At 38.1% G+C, this 24,653-nt stretch overlaps 1 protein-coding gene across 1 annotated transcript; it reads right to left on the bottom strand.

Moving 5' to 3' along the window:
• LOC104587049 (magnesium transporter MRS2-F-like) lies at positions 1-23,446 on the bottom strand. Its single transcript, XM_010244489.3, has 6 exons — positions 22,819-23,446; positions 22,394-22,612; positions 20,229-20,357; positions 12,612-12,763; positions 6,174-6,306; positions 1-593 (listed from the first exon to the last, which is right to left on the bottom strand). The coding sequence occupies exons 1-6, from the start codon at positions 23,200-23,202 to the stop codon at positions 312-314; spliced, it is 1,299 nt and encodes a 432-aa protein (XP_010242791.1). The 5' UTR covers positions 23,203-23,446; the 3' UTR covers positions 1-311.
• Between the last annotated feature and the right edge of the window lie 1,207 nt (positions 23,447-24,653).

Genomic DNA, 24,653 nt, shown 5'->3' with positions numbered 1-24,653 from the left:
TTTGAGGATCAATAGCTGGATTGAAGTTTTATGTATAAGAGATACAAAGATAATGATACCCCTGACTATGATAAATACAATGCATCAACACTGAATAATAACAATACAGAATTCAGGAGTCTCTACAATCTCTTCAGTAGAGTGTTGTTTTCTTAACTATAGATATTATCCATAAAAAATTACAAATCATTTTATGCATGGGATATTTGGTTAATGTGCATAAGATCAATAGATTGAGTAGTTGGGCAGTATTGCTGAGGTTATCTGAGGGAATGAATTGGTATCATCGACCTTATGAGAGGAGAATTTCATCACCCTATCAGTCCTCTTTTCTTACCCAAATGGATGGCTATAACATATAAAACCAAACAACCTCCTAATGTACCAATGGTTGTCTCCCAAAATGCAGTGGATCCTTCAGTTTTAAAGAGACTTATTTTGATATTCATGCCAAACAAACCAACAACAACAATTCCTGCACTGAACAACAATGTTGCTGTACTGAGCACAACTCCCATCTGTAGCAACTGATTCTGTTTGTCATCCAGCATGATATTGATATAGTCTTCTGTGTCATCCACATAATCTCGCATCTTTTCAGTACAAAAAGATATGGAGTTAGAACATTATTATGGAATAACAGGAAATATATTAGAACCAAATCCAGAAAGAATATAAATTGTGACAGAAGAAGAGGGGAAATCTGGTTTTCTTTCATTAGTGAGCAGAAAAAAGACCACACATGTGGTTAAGTTATTTTTCTTAGTGTGAAACTACATGGAAATTAAATCATTTCACTGTTTCCTGTACCATTTAAATACACAAGTTATTTAAATTGCACTAATCAGAATGGAAAAGGTACTAAAACTATAGAATCATTTTTTTTCTGAAAAATATAGAATCAGTTCTCTTCTTCAAAATCCAATAGGTATATACATTTATAACAAGTTTCTCTCCAATAAAATCACAATTTTATTACACCTACTTTTCAGTTACAATAAGATGAATTCATTTCAAATTATATGAAAAATAAAAGGAGATTATTAAATTCAGCATGATTTACAAACCCCACTACTATTTTTCATATTTCAGAAATATGTTTGCCAAGAGGTTCATCTGGGACAAATGCAGCAATAAGCTTTAGGGAGAATGACCGATAACCCCCGTGTCAGAATTTGTAGGCTCAAAGTACATTTGGGGTAGGTTCCAGCTCGGAATTGATGCCAATTCACAGGCAGGTATGGGTGCATAGAGTGCGGTTTTTGGACCTTCTGAATGTTTATAGGGTTGCAGTGGGAATCAGAAATCTGCATTAGGCCTGTCCGTACTTTTCCGTAAGCTTTATGCCATTAAGACCTACTGAAATAATTAAGACCTCTATTACGACAGTAATTGTTTCCTGATTGCCTGAGAAAATTATGGCTTGTATAGAAATCTCAAGGTTAGAGTAGAGATTAAATGAACTAATGTAGAATCAAATGAGTAGAAGAAATTGATAATAGAAGCCTCTTACAGTCACCAGAAATCGTCCAAGATTCAGTAGAAGAAGAAAACTTGAAACACAGTCTAGAAAAGGAAAGTATGGGTGCAGCCGCCCAGAAGAGATGTATAGATCTCTCTCAAATCTTCTCAGATCTCGATGAAAGTTTCAGAATATGATGAGAGGGCCTAAGTGACACTTCATTTCAAATCTCATTGCAAACTGAAGAGATCTAATAAAATCTCTCTCCTTGGATGCGCAAAACACAGAGAATAGATCTCTGGATAGATCAAAACAAACCAGATTCAATCGGTAGTGACAAGATGTCACACTGATAAAAAAAGAGGAGAAAAGGATTAGAGAGCAGCCTGCTCTGATACCATGTCAGCTGGAGAAAAAGTGAGAGAGCAATGAGAAAGACAAAAGTCCAGATCTGTTAGGGTTGATCAATCTGATCGATCCAACCCAGAAAAGATGTATTTATATTAATCTTATGTGAATGGACAAGATTGTCCTTACAAAGAGAATAGAAAAGGAGTTGTACACTAAAGTACACGCCTATTATAGTACAAGAAGGAAAAAATAAAGTACAGTACAGTAGAATTACAAAACTACCATTCAGTAGTTCTTCTACAACAAACACCTTAACCTAACCAACTCAAGGCACTTAAGCCTCTTTTCCTAAGGGACAATGAGTCCTTTTCAGTCCCTTTAGTAGCTTCTCTCGAAAAGGAGTTCTGTAACTACTAGGGCACAAAACAGAGGAATGAATAGTAACCTGTGAGTTCACAGCTCTCATACCATATTAAAGCCTATGAATACAGAAGAAAAAGAGGAGGGAAAAGGAAGAAAAAGGATGGGAAATCTGTCTTACATAGTAGAAAGCAAGAAGAAAGTAGGAGGAAGTAGAAAAGTGGGGTTCAAGGAAGGAATACAAACTGTGTACACCTTCCTATTGACCTGGATTTTAGTTCTATTCATTAAGCATGCAAAAATTACAAAACTGCCCCTGTTAAGTGATTCTTAACAGGGGAATACCATATTACATCAAAGGACTAAAATGTCCATGTGAGCAAACATTTCAACAAGGTACTACCACAGAACTCAATGACTTTTTTTTTTATAGTTGAAAGATAATTTCATTAACCAAAGAAGATAAATTGTTACATGCATCCCTTGGAGAAGCGCGAGGTGCAACCTCTCCTAAACATTACAGAAAAACAAGAAAAACAAAAAAAAAATTACAAACTTACCCAAAATAGCTTTTCCCTAGATAACCCTTGTTTGGCAAGAAAGTCAGCAAAAACATTTGCCAACCTACCCACCCATTGTACTCTAATTGTCATGTGTCTTGTTAACCATTTGACTTTTTTCATAAGATCCCTATAGCTCCAAATAACTGAATTTGGGTTCAGCAACCAACCCACACAATCGCCTTGGAGTCCCTTTCAATAAGTAATTTCTCTACCCCAAGTTGTTTGGCAATCTGGGTTCCTTGTACAAAAGCCAACAACTCAACCTTTGTAGAATCACCTACTCCCACCGGGCCTGAAAACTGTGATAAGACATTGCTCTCTTCAGTTCTCAAGGGTCCTCCAATCCCTGACGATCCTGGATTGCCTTGACTACTCCCATAAAAATTCAGTTTAATAAAACCTTCCAGAGGTGCCCAAACTGCTACAGATTTATTTTTCTTAGAGGATATGTTAGCTATTATAGCCTAGCTTCTCCAAAAGTCAACAAAGGTAAAGGGAGTAAAGGAGTCTAGGGTTCTCACCTAGTGTATAGCTCTACTTAATATACACTCCTTTACTGTTGAAAGGGTTCTCTCCTTGTCAAGAAAGATTCTAGAATTCCTTTTTCCCAAATAGTTCACTACGTGGTTTTGAGGCATCTCCACAAGCATTTTCCTTTTTTTGTTGGCCAATAAAGGTAGACAAGCCAAACAACAATTTTACTTCTGATGGCAGATTTCCCCTATAACCAAACAATTCAGACATCCAATCCCACAGAGCTGCAACAAAGGGGCAGGAAATCAGTAAGTGGTAGTAGTCGTCACTATGGGTTTTGCACAATATACACCAATTTGGGCATAAACACAAGAAAGGCCTTTTCTTTTACAAGTTTTCTGAAGTATTAATCTTACCATGGTATACCTTCCAGCAAAAGATAGATATTTTGGGGGGAATAGGCTTGCTCCAAACTTCTTGCACAAGGAAGTCCCAAGAACGTCACTAGAGTACAGGGATTTGAAAAAAATAAGCACAAATAAAAGAGCCTTGGGAAGTAGGGGCCCATACTCTCTTATCAGAAGAAGGGTCTAAGCAAACATTGCCAAGAGAAGAAAGAAACTCAGTGACAATGAAATTTCCCCTTTCAAGTTTCTCCAAAAATGTTGGGCCTGGTCATGGAGCGGGCCGTGGACAAGAATTCAATGCACAACTCAACAGTTCTCTATTTATTCAGTGCTAGTGAATGGGACAGTGGTTGATTTCTTCCCAGCCATTAGGGGTATAAGACAGGGAGACCCCTTACCTCCTTTTTTGTTCTTACTAGTTGCTGATGTTTTGGGGAAATTGATCCACAGAGTAGACTCTAGGGGTCTCATTAGAGGTTGGAGGGTTGGAAGGGAGGACATCCCACTCACTCACTTATAGTTTGCTGATGATATGATCATGTTTTGTAAAGGAGGTAATGTGAGCTTCATCAAGAACTTGAAACTGGTGATTCAACTATTTGAGCAAATGTCAAATTTGAAGGTGAACTTTGGGAAGAGTTGTGTAGTGGGTGTGAATCTGAAGGAGAGAGAGATTAGGGAGAGTGTAAAAGTACTTGGGTGTGAAGTTTTCAAGGTGACCTTTGAGTTATTTAGGGTTGCCCCTTGGTGATAATCCTAAGAGAGAGAGCTTTTGGAACCCGGTGGTGGAAAGATTTGTAAAACGACTTGTCTCTTAGGAAAAGAATTACCTCTCTCTGAGTGATAGGACTACACTGATCAAGGCCACATTAGCAAACTTACCCATTTATTTCCTTTCAGTGTTCAAGATTCCAGGGAAGGTTTGTAGTAGGCTGGAGAGGTTGATGAGAGATTTCCTTTGGGAACTAGGAAAAGGAATTAGGCCCTTTTGGGGAAGTGGTTTTGGAGGTTCCCTTTGGAGAAGGGGAAGCTATGGGCTAGAATAGTGGCAAGCATACATAAGTTGGAGCAAAATGGATGGGATGGTGGAACTAGAGCACGGACCACAAGCACTTCACCTTGGAAAGCCATTGAACTTCTTGATAATGTTTTCTTAGACCCCTCTAAGGTGGACTCTAGAATTTGGACCCCTACCCCCACAGGCTCTTTTTCTTATGTTTCATTCTTCAAAGTCCTTTGCTAGTCCACCAGTCCTGCAACCTCTCCTTTCCCGGTTAATGAGGTTTGGTGCAAACCAATTCCTCCTACGGTTGGTAGTTTTTGTTGGGAATCCTATTTGGAAAGTTTCCACACCGGTGATTTGCTCCAAAAGAAAAGACCCAATACTTGTTTGTCACCTCATTGTTGTGTTCTTTGCAAAGCGGATGGGGAGACTGGTTTTCACTTACTGATGTCTTGCCAATTTGCAAAGTGAAATTGGGAGTGGGCTTTTTCTCTCTTTGGGTGTAGGTGGAACCCTCCATCAGACTTGTAGAGTCTCTTTTCCCCTTCTTTTTTCAGGTGGCGCATGAAAAGGGGAAGGACTATGTGGAGAGGACTAAGGGCTGCAATATGCTAGTCATTATGGGAAGAAAGAAATTCTAGGATCTTCTCAAAAGATGAGAGAGGGGCTGAAAAGTTGAGGGCTGTGATCCATATAAGGGTTGTACAGTGGCTGAAATCATTTGAGCTATTTACAGACTACACAGTGGATGACATGTTGAGAAAGTGGGGTGAGATTGCAAACTGCGCACAGACCAAACCAGTTATAAGGGTGTCCTGGACCCCCCCCCCCACCTGCTAGTTTCTTAAAATTAAATTTTGATGAGAGTTGTAGGGGGAATCCTGGACAATCAGGGATTGGAGGTGTTTTTAGGGATGAGAACGGGATCATTTCTGCCCTGTTCTCAGGCCCAATTGGAGTGGGGGATTCCCTTAGAGCTGAGAGATTGGTAGTTATGGAAGGAGTTCAGAAAGCCAAGGAGATATAAATGTCAGAAAACTCATAAATAAGGGGACTCGGAGGTGGTGATAGGGTGGCTGATTAAAGACAACTGTGGCTTATGGAACTACAGCAATGAGAGGAGGAAATTCAAGTGGCTGGTGCGGGAGATGGAAATCAGGATGAGTTGGGTTAAGAGATCAGCTAATTCTATAGCTGATGGATTAGCTAAACAAGGGAGAGAAAGGGAAATAATGTTTTGGGCCAAGCTGTAACTTAACTGTTTTTTTTTTCCTTTTCTTTCTTTTGAGGGTTTAAGTTGTACTTGGAAGATAAGAGTGTTTGCCTTCCTTGCTGTAAATATTATGCTGTTTCAATGAATATAATGAACCTGTTATTGATAAAAAAAAAAAAAAAAAACTCAACAGTTCTCTATAAAAAGTATTACATTTCATGCAATTAAGAGTTCAAAACTTAAGCCTACAATACCTTTTAGCTTAACCTTACCATGTTAGAAAAGAACCATGAAAACACAACATATAGACAAGCATTGAATAAAAAGAAGCACAACATACAGTCGATAGTTTATTTAAGGTTCCCTCTATCTGCACAAAGTAAGCCTCCAACAGCATCTCCAAATCTTCAATATTTGGCTTAAAACCAGTGAAGTTTCCAATACTGCTTTTGTTGCTCCCTGAGTCCTCGTAACTGAAAGTTGAAGCAAAGATGAAAGAATGCAAGTGCACAAGTACAATAAAGTATATACTGAAAATCTCTTGCACATGAAAGTAAAATAACCGAGCTTTATTGCTACCATATATTATAATAATTCATGAAATTCACAAAACATTTCAAGGATGTTCTCAAAAAAATGATAAGATTAAGGACAGCCCAGTGCACAAGGCTCCAGTCAATGCAGGGTCTGTGGAGGGACAGATGTACACAGCCTTACCCCTGCACATACAGTGAGGATATTTCCAAAAACAATGATAAAATGTGCTTGTTTTAATTTTAAGAAGTCAGTATTGCTCTTTTTGATGGGTGTGGTTGATTCATACTTAAAATAATCAAATTTTGGTATCATGGCTTACATATACTAATATTGAAAGTGTGGCTGATAGTGTGGATTTTTTGTTTGACTAAAATGCCCAAATTTTTTAAATTTGGTCCCTCTCTAATTGTAAGGATAGAAATGTAATTTTCTTTTGATAAATGGATAGAAATGCCTGATTTGGGACTATGAAACCTTCCTGCACAAATGCCTGATTTTGTGTTATGCAGGAGGTTGCCCTTCAAGTGAAGAGGTAGAACGCTGGACATCCCTCAAGTGGCGGAACCTGCAGACCTCGTCTGTGCAAAGGCTCAAAGGAAGCATGTGGCTCATCATTTTTGCTTCATAGGAAGAAGCATGCGAAGCTCTTCACTCCTGAAATCCCTACTTCAACGGGATGTGTTTCTCCTTGACGCATTGGACCTAGTTAGGTTGCTCGGAAAGACAGAGCCGCAAGTTCGGCAAGTGGTGGGACAGAGTGTTCGGAGTTCCACTTTTAGTTTGGTGCCCAGCGGTTTTCAAGGAATTTGGAGACATAGTTGGGAGTTTCATCTCTGTCAAAGAACCATTCAACCTAAAAGCTTCAGCTGTTAGGAGAGGTCCTTGAATAGGTTGATATTCTTTAACACACCCCCCTCACACGAAAGCCCATTGGGCTTGAAGTGTGAACAAGCACAGGCCCACCCATACCTTGTGCTGAAACTTAATTAATTATAATGGGGGTAATGAGGATCGAACACTAGACCACTTGGTCAAAGTGGCTCTGATACCATGTCAAAGAACCATTCAACCTAAAAGCTTAAACTGTTAGGAGAGGTCCTTGAATAGGTTGATATTCTTTAACAATCTCTGTGGACCTGAACAACCTAGCTTGGAAAAATCTCGAAGCCCTCTGTCTTTTAGTGTGGAGCAGGATGGTTCGTGATATACCAAAATGTTTAGAAATCATAGTTTGTGGTGTCAAGTATATTTTGCGGATTGCAATAAGTGATTTGGAGACACCTGTGGCCTGCCGAACTCTAAGTTGCAATGAAAGGGTTTTGAAGTAGCGGCCACCTGCTCTGCATTCGCAAGCAGGTTCAGAACAAATGACCTCTGGTGTGATGTTGGGGTCTGTTTTGGGGAACAATGAAGGCAATTTGTTTGGGCAAGGGGTTTCCTTTGTATATGCCAAAAGAAGTCACTGAAAAAGAAGAAGAGGGAGGAAACGATAGTCACAACTTCATAGTGGAAGCAGAGAGGCAAGGGAAATGGTATTGCAGAGGCTCCCAGCGCTGCTACATGCTGAAGCAGGGGCTCCCTTCCCGAATCAATCATCATCAACAGATAGGAGGACTAATGAGGCGCAGCTGTCAGTGGGTTTGTCACTTGACCTAATGCCTTCAAAGGACCAGTCACCGAAGAAAACTAGAGCAACGGCCTTCTCTGTACATCGAATACCCTCCTGTTTTGCAGCTAGGTGTGACTTCACATCTGGAGCAAGGTGAGCCCAACGTTGGAGGGGATAGGGAATCCCTGCCGCAATTGCAAGAGGAAGATACTTCTGCACAGTTGGTAGATGCAAATCAGGTGGAGAAAGTGTTGGCCTTCAGGAAGTTCCTTGGGGTGTCCTACTCAAAGGAACAAGAACTCCAAGTACGAGAGTGGGTTTAAAGATAAATTAACTGACGAGGTGAAAGTTCACACCTCTCAGAATGATTCATATTTAGAAACAGGTACATATGTGGAGACAAAAAGGTCGTGGTCAAATTTCTCTTCTTCTTCTTTGTGTCTGTCTGGGAGTGGAAAATCCAAGTCTCTAATGGATTGTTACGACTTAACGACTGTTACTCCTTTCCGAGGGATATGCAGCACCAAGGGGAGGGGCAGAAGAGGCAAAGGCAGAAACAACTCGGCCTACTAGAGCAACTGTCTTCCTGCTTGATCATGATTGTTTGGGGTGTGTTTTGTTAGAGGTCCTAGATTAGTTACTTTCTTGTGGTTTGTTTTGTTTTATTGTTTGTGGCCTTTGAGCGAGTGAGCACAGGTCGAGAGTGGTGTTTGGGGATCTGTTAGGCTAACTTCTTATTGTATATCTCTTGTATAACTTCTTCCTGCTTTTCTAATAAAAGATACCTTATCCCTTTCAAAGAAAAATATTAATTAACCATATTAAAGAAAAATAAGTGTAACAAGGTATAATTGTTGTCATTGATGATAGAAATAAAATACAAATTTAAAACCAACCCAAAAATGAAGTTGTTTTCCTATTTGGTGGTGAGTCAACAATTCAACCTTTTGGGTCAAATGTATCAAACCTAGATGTCATAATTAAATAATAATCAAATTGAAAAAGATGAAAACATACAAAAGTATAAAAAATACAAAAAACAAATGTAGAAAACATTTGGGCACATCTCAATATCATATATTCATCATATTAAAGAAAAAAGTGTAACAAACAAGAATAAATTTTATAGACATAAATATAAAAAGAAATTGTAGAAAATTTTGAAAACATTATTTGCTATCGTCATCATCAATATTTAGAGAACCGGACCGGGCATAGAACCGGAAAAGGGAGAGGTTCACGAGTCAAAGGTTTAACAGGGGTCGAACAGGAGGTCGAATCTTGATGATGTGGCATATACATATATATACTATAAGTCATATAAATAATATATATAATATATTTTACATCTTTTAATATACTTAAATATGGTAGATGGATGGTAAGTTTCTTAATTTTTAAAACTAATGACTAGGGTTCAAGCCTTTTAATTTACATCTTTAAAATACATGTATAATAATGTAATATATATACAATAAAGAGTCATTAATTAACATAACTAAAGAGGTGGATTAGTGGTAATTAAGTAATATGTGAGAATAAGAGGTCTTGGGTTCAAGTCTTGTTACTTACATTTTAAAATTCCACTCATGTATGAACCCGAGCGGTTTCATGAAACTGGGACTGGTTCACAGATTTTCTGGTTAAACTGGCTAGTCAACCAGTTTTAACTGAGTTTTGAGCAAGTCCAATTATTGGGGTGTGACCTAACCAGCCAGGGTCCCGGGTCACAGTTCAACCAGTTTGACCAGCCAGTCCGGTCCAGTTTTCTAAACGCTGGTCATCATCATCATAAAAATTGTGACGTATGTAAGGAGGTAGGCTTCAACCAGGGCAAAGCCCATTTGAGCAGCTTTTACTGCCTTGAATTGAGAATATCTTCGTACTTGTGTGCTTTATTTTCATGGGGAGATATTCCCAATGCAAGGTTGCAAAGGGCTGTTAGAACGGTGTGGGCACAGATTTGCCCTGATAAAAGCCAATCTCGTGTGTAAGTCTTGTTATCGTGATCTTTCAATGAAAACATTTGTTAGAATCAACTAAAAAGGGGTATTTTGGTCTTTTCCCCTAAGTAAAGTGCTAGTTGTATGTCTCCTCATATGTAGGGGCAATTTCGTCCTTGTAATTTTATGTTTTGTAATGTTTTAAACTTGGTCGACTGGGTTAGACGTTTGGTCTTCTCAGTTCGACACTGTTCATCTTCTTCTTCCTCTTCTCTTCTTCTTCTTCTTCTCTTCTTCCTTCCTCTTTTCTCAGTTCAGCTGAACAGCACAAATGTGAAATGGGGTTGCTAGATCAAAGGAAGGCATCAACCTCTGTCAGCGGAAATATGTTCTTGACCTGTTGGAAGAAATGGGGTTGCTAGGTGCTAAACCAGCTAAAACTCCCATGTAACTAAATGTGAAATTGGGAAGTGACACAGGTGAATTGTTTGATAATCCTGGAAGGTATAGAAGGCTAGTGGGAAAACTGAACTATCTAACTATCACTAGGCCTGACATCTCTTTTACCGTCAGTGTAGTAAGCCAGTTCATGCAGAACCCTCAAGTGCCTCACTGGGATGCAGTTCTTAGAATTGTACGGTATTTGAAGGGGACCCCAGGTCGTAGGTAATACAAGCCAGGAGGTGACCTTGAAGTAGTTGGATACACCGACACAGACTGGGCTGGCTCTATATCAGATAGGAGATCCACTACAGGTTATTGCACCTTTCTAGGAGGAAATCTAGTGACTTGGAAGAGCAAGAAGCAGGCTGTTGTAGCAAGGAGCAATGCAGAAGCTGAACACAGGGCCATGGCACATACTACATGTGAGCTCGTATGGTTGAAGAATCTATTGCAGGAAATCGGGTTTTCAATAAGCAAACCCATGAAGCTATATTGTGATAACCAGGCTCCAATTCACATCTCATCCAACCCAGTTTTTCATGAGAAAACTAAACACATAGAGGTAGATTGCACTTTGTAAGGGAAAAGGTCATCAATGGTGAGATAAGTACTGAGCATGTGAGAACAAGTGATCAATGGGCAGATCTGTTCACAAAAGGGTTGAGTTCGGGAAGAGTGAGCTATATATGTAACAAGCTGGGATTATATGATATATACTCTCCAGCTTGAGGGGGAGTGTTAGAATCAACTAAAAAGGGGTATTTTGGTCTTTTCCCCCAAGTAAAGTGCTAGCTGTATGTCTCCTCATATGCAGGGGCATTTCCGTCCCTGTAATTTTATGTTTTGTAATGTTTTAAACTTGGTCAACTGGGTTAGACGTTTGGTCTTCTCAGTTTGACACTGTTCATCTTCTTCTTCCTCTTCTCTTCTTCTTCTTCTTCTCTTCTTCCTTCCTCTTTTCTCAGTTCGGCTGAACAGCACAAACAACATTATTCACTGAAAGATGCAACAATGCGATGGATAAGCCTGGCTCATTCTCTACAAAATCCTGCTAAAAGGGATGAACCTTAATAATGATTGTTATCTTTGTGGGGTGAAACAGGAGTCAGTCAGTGACCTGCTCATCCACTGCCTAGTAACATTGCTGGTGTGGCCGATTTTCTGCAGCTATTTAATAGACAGTGGGTTACTTTCTTGAATTTGTCCTGTACATATTTGCTGTACTCTTTCCAAACTGAGCCTAATGGGAAAATTCATTGGATTGTTTTGTGTTTTTCCCTTTCTTGGTCTGTATAGAAGAAAGGAATAGCCGGATTTTTGAAGAAAAAGCCTTGCCCTTCGAGCAAGTGAGCAACTTGATTGAATGGACCTTCATGAGGTGACCTGGGTGTTGAAACAATATGCAGGGGTCAAAGATAACATGTTTAGGAACCAATGTGCTAGAATCATTTTTTTTATTTTTCCTCTTCTTTTCATGGACATTTTGTACATGCTGCACATATACCTATACCTTGTAATCTTTTTGTCTCACCCTCTGTTCAGCAATATAATTTTTTTATGAATCAGCAATACAATATTATACACCACTTATCCAAAAAAAAAATCACTAAACGATGCATAAAGCAGCAAAGTTAATTATATTGAAAACAAAGAAAGGTCAAGTTACTGATTACAGTGATACTCTTTACCATTGGAAGGAAAAGAACAAAAACAAATGTAGCAAAAATGAAGGGTGGACCATGTAATGGATGAGGTCAGATTAATGGAACTTGAGAACTATAAGTTTGTACATGCAAATAAAAGAGAATTTAATTTTAAGCACCATACAAGGGTCTCTTGTACTTGTGTGATCATAAACCCTCATGAACTTGAAATAGTCATCAGCCATAGTACTACAGAGGTCAATTAACATAATATATGGCACTCCATGCCTCCTTGAGGAATAATTTGGTAACAGCATTCTTTTGAAATAGACTTGGAAACAAAATGCAAAGGCATAGACTGCAGATGATTAATAGCTGTGTGCTTATAGCTATTTCAATATTACATAATGGATCCCAGCAAATATTATTGATCATAAAACCATGGTGATTTAACTAATTCTACAGTTTGCATGACCACCATAAACCAAAAAGAAAACAATGAAACCCATAATTGCAAGATGGCATAAATGGGTTAAAACTCTTAAAAGACTGACAAAACAAAATTGAGTAATAAATACAAACAATCCATTAAATTAACACACCTTTCATTATCAAATTCAAGTGGGTCAATATCCTTATCTAATTCATCCTTTGAGACAATTTCTTCAGATTGCTGGCGGAAGATCTTTTCTGTCAAATACATCTCAGCCATGTCCATATCATCATCCAACAAATTTTCAAGCTCATCCCTCACCTGAGAAACATGAAATGACAATACAGCAGAAATAAAGAACATATCTGAAAGCATGATGAATTCTCCAAAGCTAGATACTGCAAATTCAAGCACCATGTCTTTCTAGTGGAGCAGACAGCAATAACAGTTGTAAGGGTTTTAAGTTAAATGGAAATTTAATTAACAAAAAGTTCTAATGAAACTAATATGCTTCACCAAAACATTCCAATATATGGTTATGTTAGAGAGATGATTGTAGGTGCATATGCACAACATGCAAAAGGTTTCTTACATCTAGTAAACTGGCTAACAGGATACATTTATAATGGGCAGAGTTAGACCTATTAACAGATAAAGAAAAAAATTAAAAGGGAATTCGACCAAATCGAAGTAAACAAATGTCATTTATGCTACAATAAAGAGCTGCATAAGTGTTCAAGAAGCTGCTCATGAATTCCTTCTGTCCATCTAAACCTCATCTACCACCAATTGCAGCCGTCATGATTCAGTATACCTGGTCAAAAGTCTATTTTGTATACTTTTTTCATCCATTTTCAAACTTAGGAGTGTCATAAAATTCAATCCATCAATTGGTTCCTGTTTTTCAAATAAACAACAAAGTCTGAGTATTTTCAGAATTATATTATTTGAGAAAAAATATACCTGCTACTTATGATGTAGTTTTAAGCGCTCCACCTCTTTCTAGAATTCAAATTGAACAAATAAGGTGAAGCTGATTTTGAAAGCTGAAACTGAAACAGGTCATAGATAAAAACAGAAAGGGGCCTAAGCATATCTCAGACTGAAGAGACTCAGAGGGACTCAGAAATTTTTCCTAGCTATAACATTCTAACTTAATGAAAAAAGGAAAAATGTCCACATAATGTGAGAATGGAATTGAATTCACTTCCCCTCACTTCATGCTTTTACAAATATTTTCATGTCTTGAATGATTCGGAGTGTCCCTTATTTTACAATTTGCTGATGAAACTTTATTTTCTTCTAGGGTGACCTGTATACAATGCTAAATTTGAGTTTCATTTTAAAATGGCCTGAGGCAATCTCAGGGCTGAAAATCAACTTTTTAAGAGTGAATTGTTTGCTATTGGTGAGGAGGTAGATGCAGATTTGTTGGTTGATTTGATAGGATGTGAAGTTCACAAATTGCCCATATGATTTCTGGGGCTTCCTCTAGGAGAAAAGTGCAATAGAAGTGGGGGCTTGGGAATAAGAAATCTGAAGCTCTTCAATAAAGCTATATTAGGGAAGTGGTATTCGAGATTTTCACGACAAATATGATCAAGGGAGAAATAGCTGGGATCCAGGTGATGTTAATCTTACTTACAGTTGGAACCTGTGGATAGGTTTTTGCCCAGTCTGGCTCTTGTTTGTAGCTGATTTGTGTTTTTAGTGTCTTTCGGGTGACTTCTTCAGCACCTTCAGTTGTATACACCTTGTATGTCATTTTTCTTTTAATGATACCTTACCCTTTTCAAAAGAAAAGAATATAAAATTGGGGTTGGTATGAGGGTAAGGTTTTGGAATGAACTCTGTTTTGAAGAAAATAGGTTGAAAGAGATTTACCCTGTTTTATTTGACTTAGCTGTAAACAAAGAAGCTTGGGTGGCAGATCTGCTGACTTATCGAAATGGTACAACAACATGGTCTCCCTTCAGGAGGAACTTAAAGAACTGGAAGGTGGAGTAACTGACTAATCTGCTACGAAAGCTCTACATTTTTATCCCAAGAAGATCAGGGGAAGTTGACAAAAGAGAATGGAGATGGTGTAAGGATGGCAGGTTTTCAGTTACTCCTTCCGTAGTAGTATGGAGGGTGGAGGAAGTCGTTTCCCATGGAAAAGTGTTTGGTGTACAGCTGCTCCAAAGGTGGCTTTTCTTGTGTGGACAGAAGCACTGAACACATGTCCAACTAGAGATAACTTAGTGAAGAGGGGTTTTTTGATTGATAGCATGCTGCATCTTCTGTAATGAGGAATTGAAATCATTTATTTTTGCACTGCTATTTTGCTAGAAGGCTGTGGGTTGAAGTGCTGGACATTCTTGGACTCCAATTCTGTTTTCCAAATTCTGTGGTGGAATTTTTAGCTAGTTGGCAGCTGAACTCTAAGAAAAAAAGGAAAAGTAGTTTGGAAGGTGATTCCTTTGGCAATTTTTTGGGCTGCGGATGAAATGAAATGGAAAACTATACGAAACCTTGAAAAGAACAGAAGAAACAATTGTCAAGGAATTATGGGGTAGAATACATTCTTTGTTTGCAATAAACAGATTGTTTACAGATATACCATACAGCTCTTTTTTTAATACTATTTTGTTATTTTGTAATGTATAAGCAATACTTTTTGTAAAGGTGAAGGTAGCTTTTGGCACGGCTACTTGCTGTATAGGTGTGGGGGTGTTAATTTTCCTTTCTTAATACATTACCATTTTTTCAGAAAAAAAAAATGATGCTTCCAGTAAATTAACTGTCAATCTTTAATAAACCAGCTAAGTGAAATAGGAACCGTAAGGCTACTCCAGAATCCAGACACTATGACTTTTAGATAAATACAGGCTTCAAGTGGCATGTACCAAGTGGCATCAACATTTAGCACCTAAGACAAGCATTATAGGTTGCAAGGAACATTATTGATCTTGTGAGATTCATGCACTATGACCAGGCATGTACCAAGTGGCATGCTTGGCATGTGTCGAATTACATCCACGAAAGTACCCTGACATTGTGATCAACACCATTGATGTAAGACTGACTGCTCTGATAAAAATTGATGTAGGAATGGAATGGCCCATGAATGCATCTTGGCGGGCAATGATGGGCTAAGAAGGGTTTAAGAGGTGATTTTAAGGCAAAGTAGAGATTGGTTAGGTTAGTAGGGTCTTGGGGCTTGACTGCAAGAATTGCAAACTTGTCCCAAGATTATGAAAAACTTCTTTTTTTTTTAAATTTTGATTGATAAAAACTTCAAAATAAAGAAAATAGCAGGACTGGAATTTTTTAATGAAATTTTGTAGGTAGGGTGGATAACTATAAAGGTCTTAACAAATTTACAAGGGCCAATAATATGTCTTGCACAAAAGACAAAATCTCTACTTTGTGAAGAAAATCTTAAAACTATGGAATCTAGGGTTCTGGATGGAACTTTGAGATAATATTTGGTGGGATGAAAGGTTATGAAAATTTATGGGTTGCCCAAATGTGAGAGCAATCAGAAATGGTTTGGCACAAAAAGATGCATGCGAATGTGAAATTTTTCAATTTTAGAAGTGAACAAAAGAGAAACATATCCAGGCCGAGTGATATAGGACCAACTAAACCAATTAATGGAGGACTGAACTGAATTACTGAAGGATGAATCTAGGAGGATAATGGTGGGTTAGGAAGGATTTAAGTATGATTTTAGGACTATATGTATAGATAGGTTAATAGGAAGGGTTTACAAGGTTTGATTGCAAGAGTTGCATATTTGTCCAAAAACAGTGAAGAAATCTGAAATCAGAAAAATAGATCAAGGATTGAAAATTTTCAATGAAGTTTTGTAGATAGAGTTTGAATGGATAGTTCTAGGGGCCAACCAAGTTTTCTAGGGCTCAAAGTACATCTTGTACAAAAGGATGAAAATTCTGGTTTGTGAAGAAAACATAAAAGTTATGGAATCTCAACATCTGGGATGAAAATTCTGGTTTGTGAAGAAAACCTCTATTCCCAAGAAGTACCTTAGAGGTCTCAAGTCTTTTATCTCAAACTCAAAGACCAAAAGCTTCTTAAGTCTTTTGATCTCTTTTTGAGTCATTTCCTATCACCACCATGTCATCCACATAAGAAATCAATGCTGATAGTTTCTGTCGGCAAGATATGATTTGCGGAAAATTAAGAAAGATATGATTTGCTGCAAATTTAGAAAGCTTTGATTTGATTGATTGATTACAGATTTGAATAAATTTAGGATAGATTAGATTTGAATAAAATTAGGAAAGTCATATCCTAGGATTAAGGGAAAGATTTAATCAATCCCTAATTGAGAGAGATTCTAGGAGTTTGTCTCTCCTATCTTTTCTTATTTAAGTTGTATGCTCAACATGTTTTATCAACACATTATCAATACAGAAGTTTTTCTTCTTCTCTCCCTCTTTATTTCTTCTTCTCTCCCCCTTTATTTCTTCTTCTCTTCCTCTTTATTTTCCACAGTTTCTCTCCTCTTTTTCTATAGAATAGTGTGTGATCGGCCCTAGGTGATTGCTTAAGTCCATACAAGGTTCTCCTCAAGCTGTATACGTTTCCATTCATGTTATACCCCTGTGGAGGATCCATATAAACCTCCTCTTGAAGATCTTCATTCGAAAAGGCAATCTTGACATCTAAGTGCTGCAATTCCCAGCTGTAGTTAGCTGCTAGAACAGTAACACCCATATGGTGTTCAACTTGGCAACTGGAGCAAAGGTCTTTGTATAGTCAATGCCCTCCTGTGTAAACCCCTTTACCACCAACTTTGCTTTATATCTCTCTACTAATCCATCAGCATTATGTTTCACAGCGTACACCCATTTACACTCAATAGTGCTCTTTCCAACTAGTAGATCCATCACTTCCCAAGTACTAGCGCCTTTAATAATTCTCTCATTTCTTCATCCATTGCTTCCCTCCATTTAGGGTCACCAACTGCCTCTTAGTACCTAGGAGTGGAAATGGAAGACAAGGCAGAAACAAAGGAATAATATGTTGGGGACAAAATGAGAATAAGAAACAAACTTATTTATAGGGTGAAGAGTACAAGACCGAGTGGGTTTCCACAAAGCAATGGGAAGATTCAATTTTGAGTCAGAAGTAACAAGGATATTACCTTGTCCAGCTTCAAAGGCATATCTATTTGGTTGTAGTCATCAACTAATGCACCTCTCTTCCTTTTCCTCCAATACACACCCATCTCCCTCTCAACCATCTTGTCAACTTCTGTAGTAGGAGCCACTTCATCATCTTGAATAGTGGGAGCAGGAGCAGTCTAATAATCTTAGGTTTGTGAGTTAGGACAAGGGCCATGATCAAAACACTAAGGAGCAAGAGGAGAAGATGGAAGGGAAGAAGACACGATGGGAGCATAAACAAACGGATTAACTTCAGAGGAATTCTCTTCCACCCCACAATTCTCCCCCTTAAGAGGATTCTGGGAAGGTTCAAAGAAAGACTATGACTCACAAAAGGTAACATCCTTGGTGATAAATTTCCTCTTTGTATGCAGACCAAAGCACTTGTATCGTTTTTGTGTGAGTGAATAACACAAAAAAACTCCCCAAATTGCCCTTTCATCCAACTTAGTTCTTTTTGGATCCTTAACATGAATGAAATGGACACAACCAAAGACTTTTGGCGGTAAAGAAAACACGGGACCATTAGGACAAAGAATAGAGAAAGGGGTTTTCAACCCAAGTATCCCAGATGGCATCCTATTTATCAAATATGATGCAGTGAGCACTGCATGAGACAAATACTTCTTGGGAACCTTGTGCTGAAACGATAAAGCATGGGATGTCTCCATAAGATGTTATTCTTCCTCTCTGCTACCCCATTCTGTTGTGGAGTGTAACTACAAGAGGATTAGTGTAAAGTCCCTTGATTTTCAAAGAATGTACTCAAGATGTTCTTAAAGTATTCAATTGCATTGTCCAACGTGAATTGTCTAAACTTGTAAGCAAGGGGAGAGCATCTCCCATCCTAAACACTTCTTTTAAGCTAGAGCCTGGGTCCATACACACCTGTCATTGAAAGAGAAAAGTTGAAAGGGATCTAAAGGAGATTTACTGAATTTGAAAACTTTCCAACTACTTGGTTCAAAAGCTTGAAGCAACTCGAGTTCAAAAGAAGAGCAATCCCACTAACCATGTTAACCACTAGAATGGTTAGATAGTGTCGCAAGGACCAAAACACCAAAAACTTCTCACTTCTCTGAAAATGAAATTCTGGAGTTTAGTTTCTTGTAATAAAAGAATGTTTGACTTCCTTTCCTTCAAAAAAAATCGAAACCACCATTCTCCTTCAACCAAAGCCAAGACCACTAACATTCCAAGAAATTAATCTTAAATTCTCCATGGAATATCATCTAAAAGCTCTATTGTTTCAATTTCCACTCCCAACATAGTCGTTTAAACCCCAAGTCAGACGAAGAAGCTCTTTGGATTACCTCTTGTTCTTCTCCCTTTTTCCATCAAGTGTTTACTTTCAATTACCACCAACAGAGCTTTTGTCTCCTCGTCCATGCCTTTGAAAGAAACCCCTAGAAACTTCCTGAAAGAAAGAAGCTTAGAAAAAACCCACGATGATACCTCATTTTCATTAGTGTACCTCAGGTTTACCAACTTATGTTGAACCAAATGTTGTAGATCAAGGGTCTTTGAAATATGAGAGCAATCCAAAGAGCAATCAGAAATCGTTTGGCACAAAAAGGACGAAATGGCAAAAATAAGAAAACTTTAGTACTTTGATGTAAACTAAAGAGATGATTACTTGGGTCAAACCCATATATGGGAATAGGTTTTCTAGTTGGTTTATTGGGAAGAGATCTAAATGGCTTAGGAATCTTACAAGTGACAATATAGTTTGGGAACCAAAAGTATTGTACATGTTAGTCTTTTCATCCTCTACAAATGGGAGAAGTTCCAGCTCAAAGTCCTAATTATGTGTCTGAAATAATCCCCTTTGTGAGGAAGTTATTAAAGGCATCTTCCATACCAGTTTGATATATATATACACTGGCATCCATTTCTAAAGGCATCTTATATATGTTTAATTGTTAGGAATAACCTTTTAAGTCTTAGCTAAATTGTTTTGAGTGTTGAATTAATGATCTCAGAAGTAATAGATTTTAAACCAGACATCAAGCTCTAAAGCTAACAAGGGAATATACAAACTTAATCGGACCCTGTGTTCTTTCATTGGATACAAACAGAATTTGGTGTCTTCAAATCAAAAGGATCTTTGATAAAATCAAGATCCAGAAGATACATAATTGAACAAATCAATTGAATTCATAACTCCATAAGCCCTGTCAGTGTAAGAATCATATGCCTTTACAGGAGCATTCTATGCAAGGCATAGAGCATAATTGCTTCAGATGTTCTCACCTAGTAGTTCTCAAGACCAACCAGAATGGTAAAGTTATTGTAACCAGAATTTCCCTTCACATTTCTTTTGGAGTTCTCAAATATCATACTCATAACCTTTCATCTTGATAAAAATATAGTATTGATACACGTCCTTGACCAAAACGAAAAAAAAAAAAAAGGAGGAGCTTCCAGAATGTGAGTGTATTGTCCTTTTCTCATGCCGTGAAGTCAAACAATTAATGTTCATGGACAAAGAGGAAGAAAAATTGTGAACTATCCATATGCTTATAATTCATTTTTGGGACTGGAATTACTCCAAACTACAAAACAGATGTTGACATACATGTCTGTGTGTATGTCTGTATAAATCTCACCTTCTGGACTCTCCCAGATAATGCAACAAGGCGATTCTTTATATGTCTAACACGCTGGAGATTAAGTGTGCTGATCTTAGAAGTCAATTCATCTAAAGCAGGATATGCCTCTTGTTCCAATGTAGAAGTCTGTTCCAATATACATAAACAAATAGTTTAAAACAACGTAACTGATCCATACAGCATAAACAAACTTAGAACTAATTAATATTACTTAATTAAGACAAAATATTACATTCAGGAATTAAAAAAAAAAAATCAAGGTCAGAATGCTTAGTCATCCTTGAAATCTGCCAACTTGCATAGTTAGTAACCATTGATACAAATTCCAATCCAATTAACCTGCCTACAACAAAATACAACTATAACTCAACCTAAGAGTTCTTGTCTTGGCATATTTTCTCCTACTTGATGAACTAAGCTGTCATTCTTTTGCTAAAGCTTATTTGGCTTCAGTTTAACTACACAGATATTTATCTCTAGGTTCCAGCTCTGCCCCGGTAAACCCATGAGTGCTCTAATATATCAAACCAGATAACAATTAAGAAAACACCTCAGCTTGTTGAGTTATTCCCAAAATGTCATGCTTAAGCCAAATTCCACTTTACTTCATTGAGGACTCTTGATGATCACCATTCCAGCATTATGAGTTTTCCTTTATTATTTATTTTTATAGGTTAACAGTAATATTTATTGAAATCTGTACAGAATAATTACAATATATACAAGGATTAGGCTAGCATAAGCTACCAAAACCCAAATTGCATGAACCTCCCCTTACATGATTACTCCCCAAATCAGAGCTTCCCTGATGACTCCTAGCCTTGCAAGTTAAGTCAGCTACCATGTTAACAGATCCGTTAGTCCAATTCCAAACGACACCCAACTCTCTAACTAGATTTTTAGTTTCGCTCACAGTATGCCTGCCACTTGCCTTGTGCCCCCTGTTTAAGCCATCCTGTTAAAATTCAGGAGTCACCCTCCACCATAATTCTGCTCAAATTCAATCGCTTGCAAAGCTATAATCCCTGTAGTAAATCTCTAAATTCAATTTTCCTATATTTGATTTTCTTTCCTCTTTTTTGGTAACAAAAAGCATTAAATGTTGACAGAAGGTGATATTGGTTTCAAACTTCAGAGGAACACACAAACTGGGGTCTCTAAACTGTAGAAGGAGCTAATGATATGGTGGCTATTCCATGAATCATGTCTTGCCATTGCATTCTTCTCATCACACTCAGGTTGAGGTATAATGTGTCACTTCCAAGAAATGACCTAGTATGATGCATGAACAGAAAAAGACAATTCAGGATCCATGACCATAAGAGTTTCGTAAAAGTTTTAGTACCAGCTGTCAACCTGACAGAACATTACTCCTTTATCTGGGCCAAGGATTGGTAGTATAAGACAAGCTCACACTATATATCTTGAACACATCTTTTTTTTAACCAATGTCATATTGAACCTGAGCCCATCTTTACAATTCCGTTCCCATTCACAACCATAAGAACAGTTCCAACACGCATATACAAAGAACTCTAAAAGAATCATAGACATGTCAAAGGAACATCTAGAAACATTTTATTGAATATTATACAACTCATGGACTCTTAATGAATGTATCTGTATCACTTGTAAAACTAGTTTTCTACTAATATGACATGCCTACAAATTTTAGTACTGCTTAATGAACTTCTGCACATAATATTTTGCATATTGTTTTTTACTTACTTTGGTTAAAGAATCAATAATTGGTACATAGGTACATGATATATGTGATGGTTAGAATATTCACAATAAGTTGAACTTAAAAAGCAATTAGAGTTTGTATATTTTTCAGAGTCTAAGCAAAAGACAAGAGAAAAAAATCAATAAGAGTCTATTTAAATACTTCCTTGTTTCTTCAAGTTCAAAATATTACAATGGCAGGTTTCCACCTGATGCTTTCAGCACAAAACTAGTCAACTACAGCTATGGTTTATATGGTATCAAACAGATAACTGTAGTAAGACCTTGAGGGAAGAAGTTTCAGAAGTAATTGGTATTCAACATTAAAAAGGACGGAAGAAAGAAGTCTTAGCTTTCTGTTCTTACTTGTCAATTCAAAGGGAAGACCAGTGGAAATTGTGAAGAAACAATACTTATTAAAGAAGTGTAGTATATACCTCGGATTCTAGGCACCTGCAAGTAGATTCAAGGCAAGCTTCAAGTGCCTTGAACTCAAAAGGCAACACCTTCGGGCCATCCACTTTTGGCATGTCCTCTGTACGCAGGGGACCGTCACTACCATCTATTGGAATGACTTCTGTACGTTTAGCATTGTCATAGGGCTGTTGAGAAGAATTATGGGAAGCAGAAATAGTGGGCGAGTCGTCTGCATCCATCTGTGAAACTTCCAACTCAGCATCACTGCCTTCTTACAGAAATTTAATTGAGTCCACAGAAAAAAAAAAATTAAAAAAAAAATCTAGAATTAACCAAAGGAGAACAATTTTCTGCCAAAACCAAATTGAACAAATTCCATAGAATTGAGAAACAATACACTCCAGAAAAAAAAAAAGAAAAAAGAAAAAAGAAAGAAAAAACTCACCCCCAGATGTGCCGCATTGAAGTTGGCAAGACGGGATTCAAGATCACCGACGAAAGGAGCAACGGCCGGATTCTGCGAGTTCAGCACCAACACCTCCGTCGCAGTGATAATCGCCTTGATATGCTCCAAATTCACAACAATCGCCCTCTCTCTCCCAAGTATAGTCGAGGGGTACGAAAGCGCAGGATCAAGAATCCTCAAATCACGCGCCGGGAGTCCAGTCCGTCGCATGATGGAATGCTTTCCAACCTCCTCCAAGTGAGACTGTCCAGATTCAGACACAACGAGCCATGCCCTAATGCCGGCACCCTTCCGCCTCGGCGCCGGCGGCAAAGGAGGCGGAGGCGGTGCTGGTGGAGCTGTGTAGAGTTCTAGTCCTGTCATCCGGTTGGATTGCTAAGTTTGGTTTGTGCGGTGAAGAAGATAAGTTTGCATCTTCATTCTGAGGATTTGGAGTCAAAGCTTGCAAATTGTTGCAAGAGACACGTAGGTTTTGGACTTAACTAGTCCAGATCCAGACCTCCTTTACTCTATTTTTTATTCTTTTGACACTTTATTCGCCTATTCGTGCAGTAGTGTCTTCAAAGCTTCTCGTCTCTGTTGTATGTAGTCAACTCCACGAGGATTTATGTTGGCGGGAACGGACAATCTCTTACCGGTCGTTATTCGTTAAGTTCTGTTTTGCTTTCTGTGGTATTTAAAATATATCGTGAGGGTAGTTTAGGTATTATCAAGGCCACGTTTTCACTTACACGTGTAAAAAGAGCAAAGATTCTGGTACTGGGACAAGTCACAACCATCTAGATTCTAGATAAAGGATTTTTTTTTTATTTATTATTTTTGATGTCGGGAGGCGAGAATGCCCAATGATTCATAAACGTTGATATGCAACATAATTGCAAATTTTGGCAAAGTCGAGGGAATTGGCGAGGAGATAGAGCGGATCACTTGGGAGATCAAACTAAATAATTGGAAGGCTACAAATCTTTCTCAGGTGGGAAAACTAATCTTCACTAAAACTGTCATCCAAGTTGTCCCAAACCATCTCATGTCTATGTTTATGCTTCGAGCTAAAGTGGACAAAATTCGAAGGAATTTGTTGTGGAAACATGGAAGGTAGCCTGGTCTTTCTTAAACAAGGAAAGTTCCCTCTCGGTGCAGCTCTTAAAAACCAAGCGTTGGATGAGCAAGAATCACTTCCCACAGAAAATTAGTAAGAGCTCCTCCAGTTTTTGGAAAAATTTAGCCAAGGCTTTGGTGGAAATCTTCCCATTCCTGGGCTATAAGGTGAGGCCCACTATAGAGATTACTGTTTGGAGCAACTCTTGAATAAGAAAGGAGGGGTTTTGTGGCAGAAAAGCACGGACAGGCCTAATGTAGATTTCTGAATTTTATTGTAGAAAAATAGGCATTTAAAATGTCAAAAACCCTTATTCTATACATTAATATCTGCCTGTGAATTGACATCAATTCTAAGCTACCCTAATTGTACTTTGGATCTAAAAATTCTGACCCTAAGCTAAACAAGCTCAAATGACCCTTGCAGACTTTATGAATGGGGATAGGACTTGGAATGTAGAGACTTTAGAGTAACATTTTGACGACCAACACTGGACCTTGATGATTAACCAGACTCACATTTTTAGGACCCAGGTCAGCAACGCCAAATTCTTCTGGACCCTCGGAAAGAGAGGTTCCTTTTATAAGAGGTCAGCGAGTCCACATTCTGTGCACCCGTGGGTGCACTGGATGAACCTTCCAATCACAGGTGACCACATCTGCGTTTCGAAAAATTACTAGCGTTAACGCCGTTAGCTGTCCACTACTTAACGGCC

Source organism: Nelumbo nucifera, chromosome 5 (genome assembly GCF_055504915.1).
Source record: "Nelumbo nucifera cultivar China Antique chromosome 5, China Antique-T2T, whole genome shotgun sequence".
Lineage (NCBI taxonomy): Eukaryota > Viridiplantae > Streptophyta > Magnoliopsida > Proteales > Nelumbonaceae > Nelumbo > Nelumbo nucifera.
This window is presented reverse-complemented; position numbering and strand designations above follow the sequence as displayed.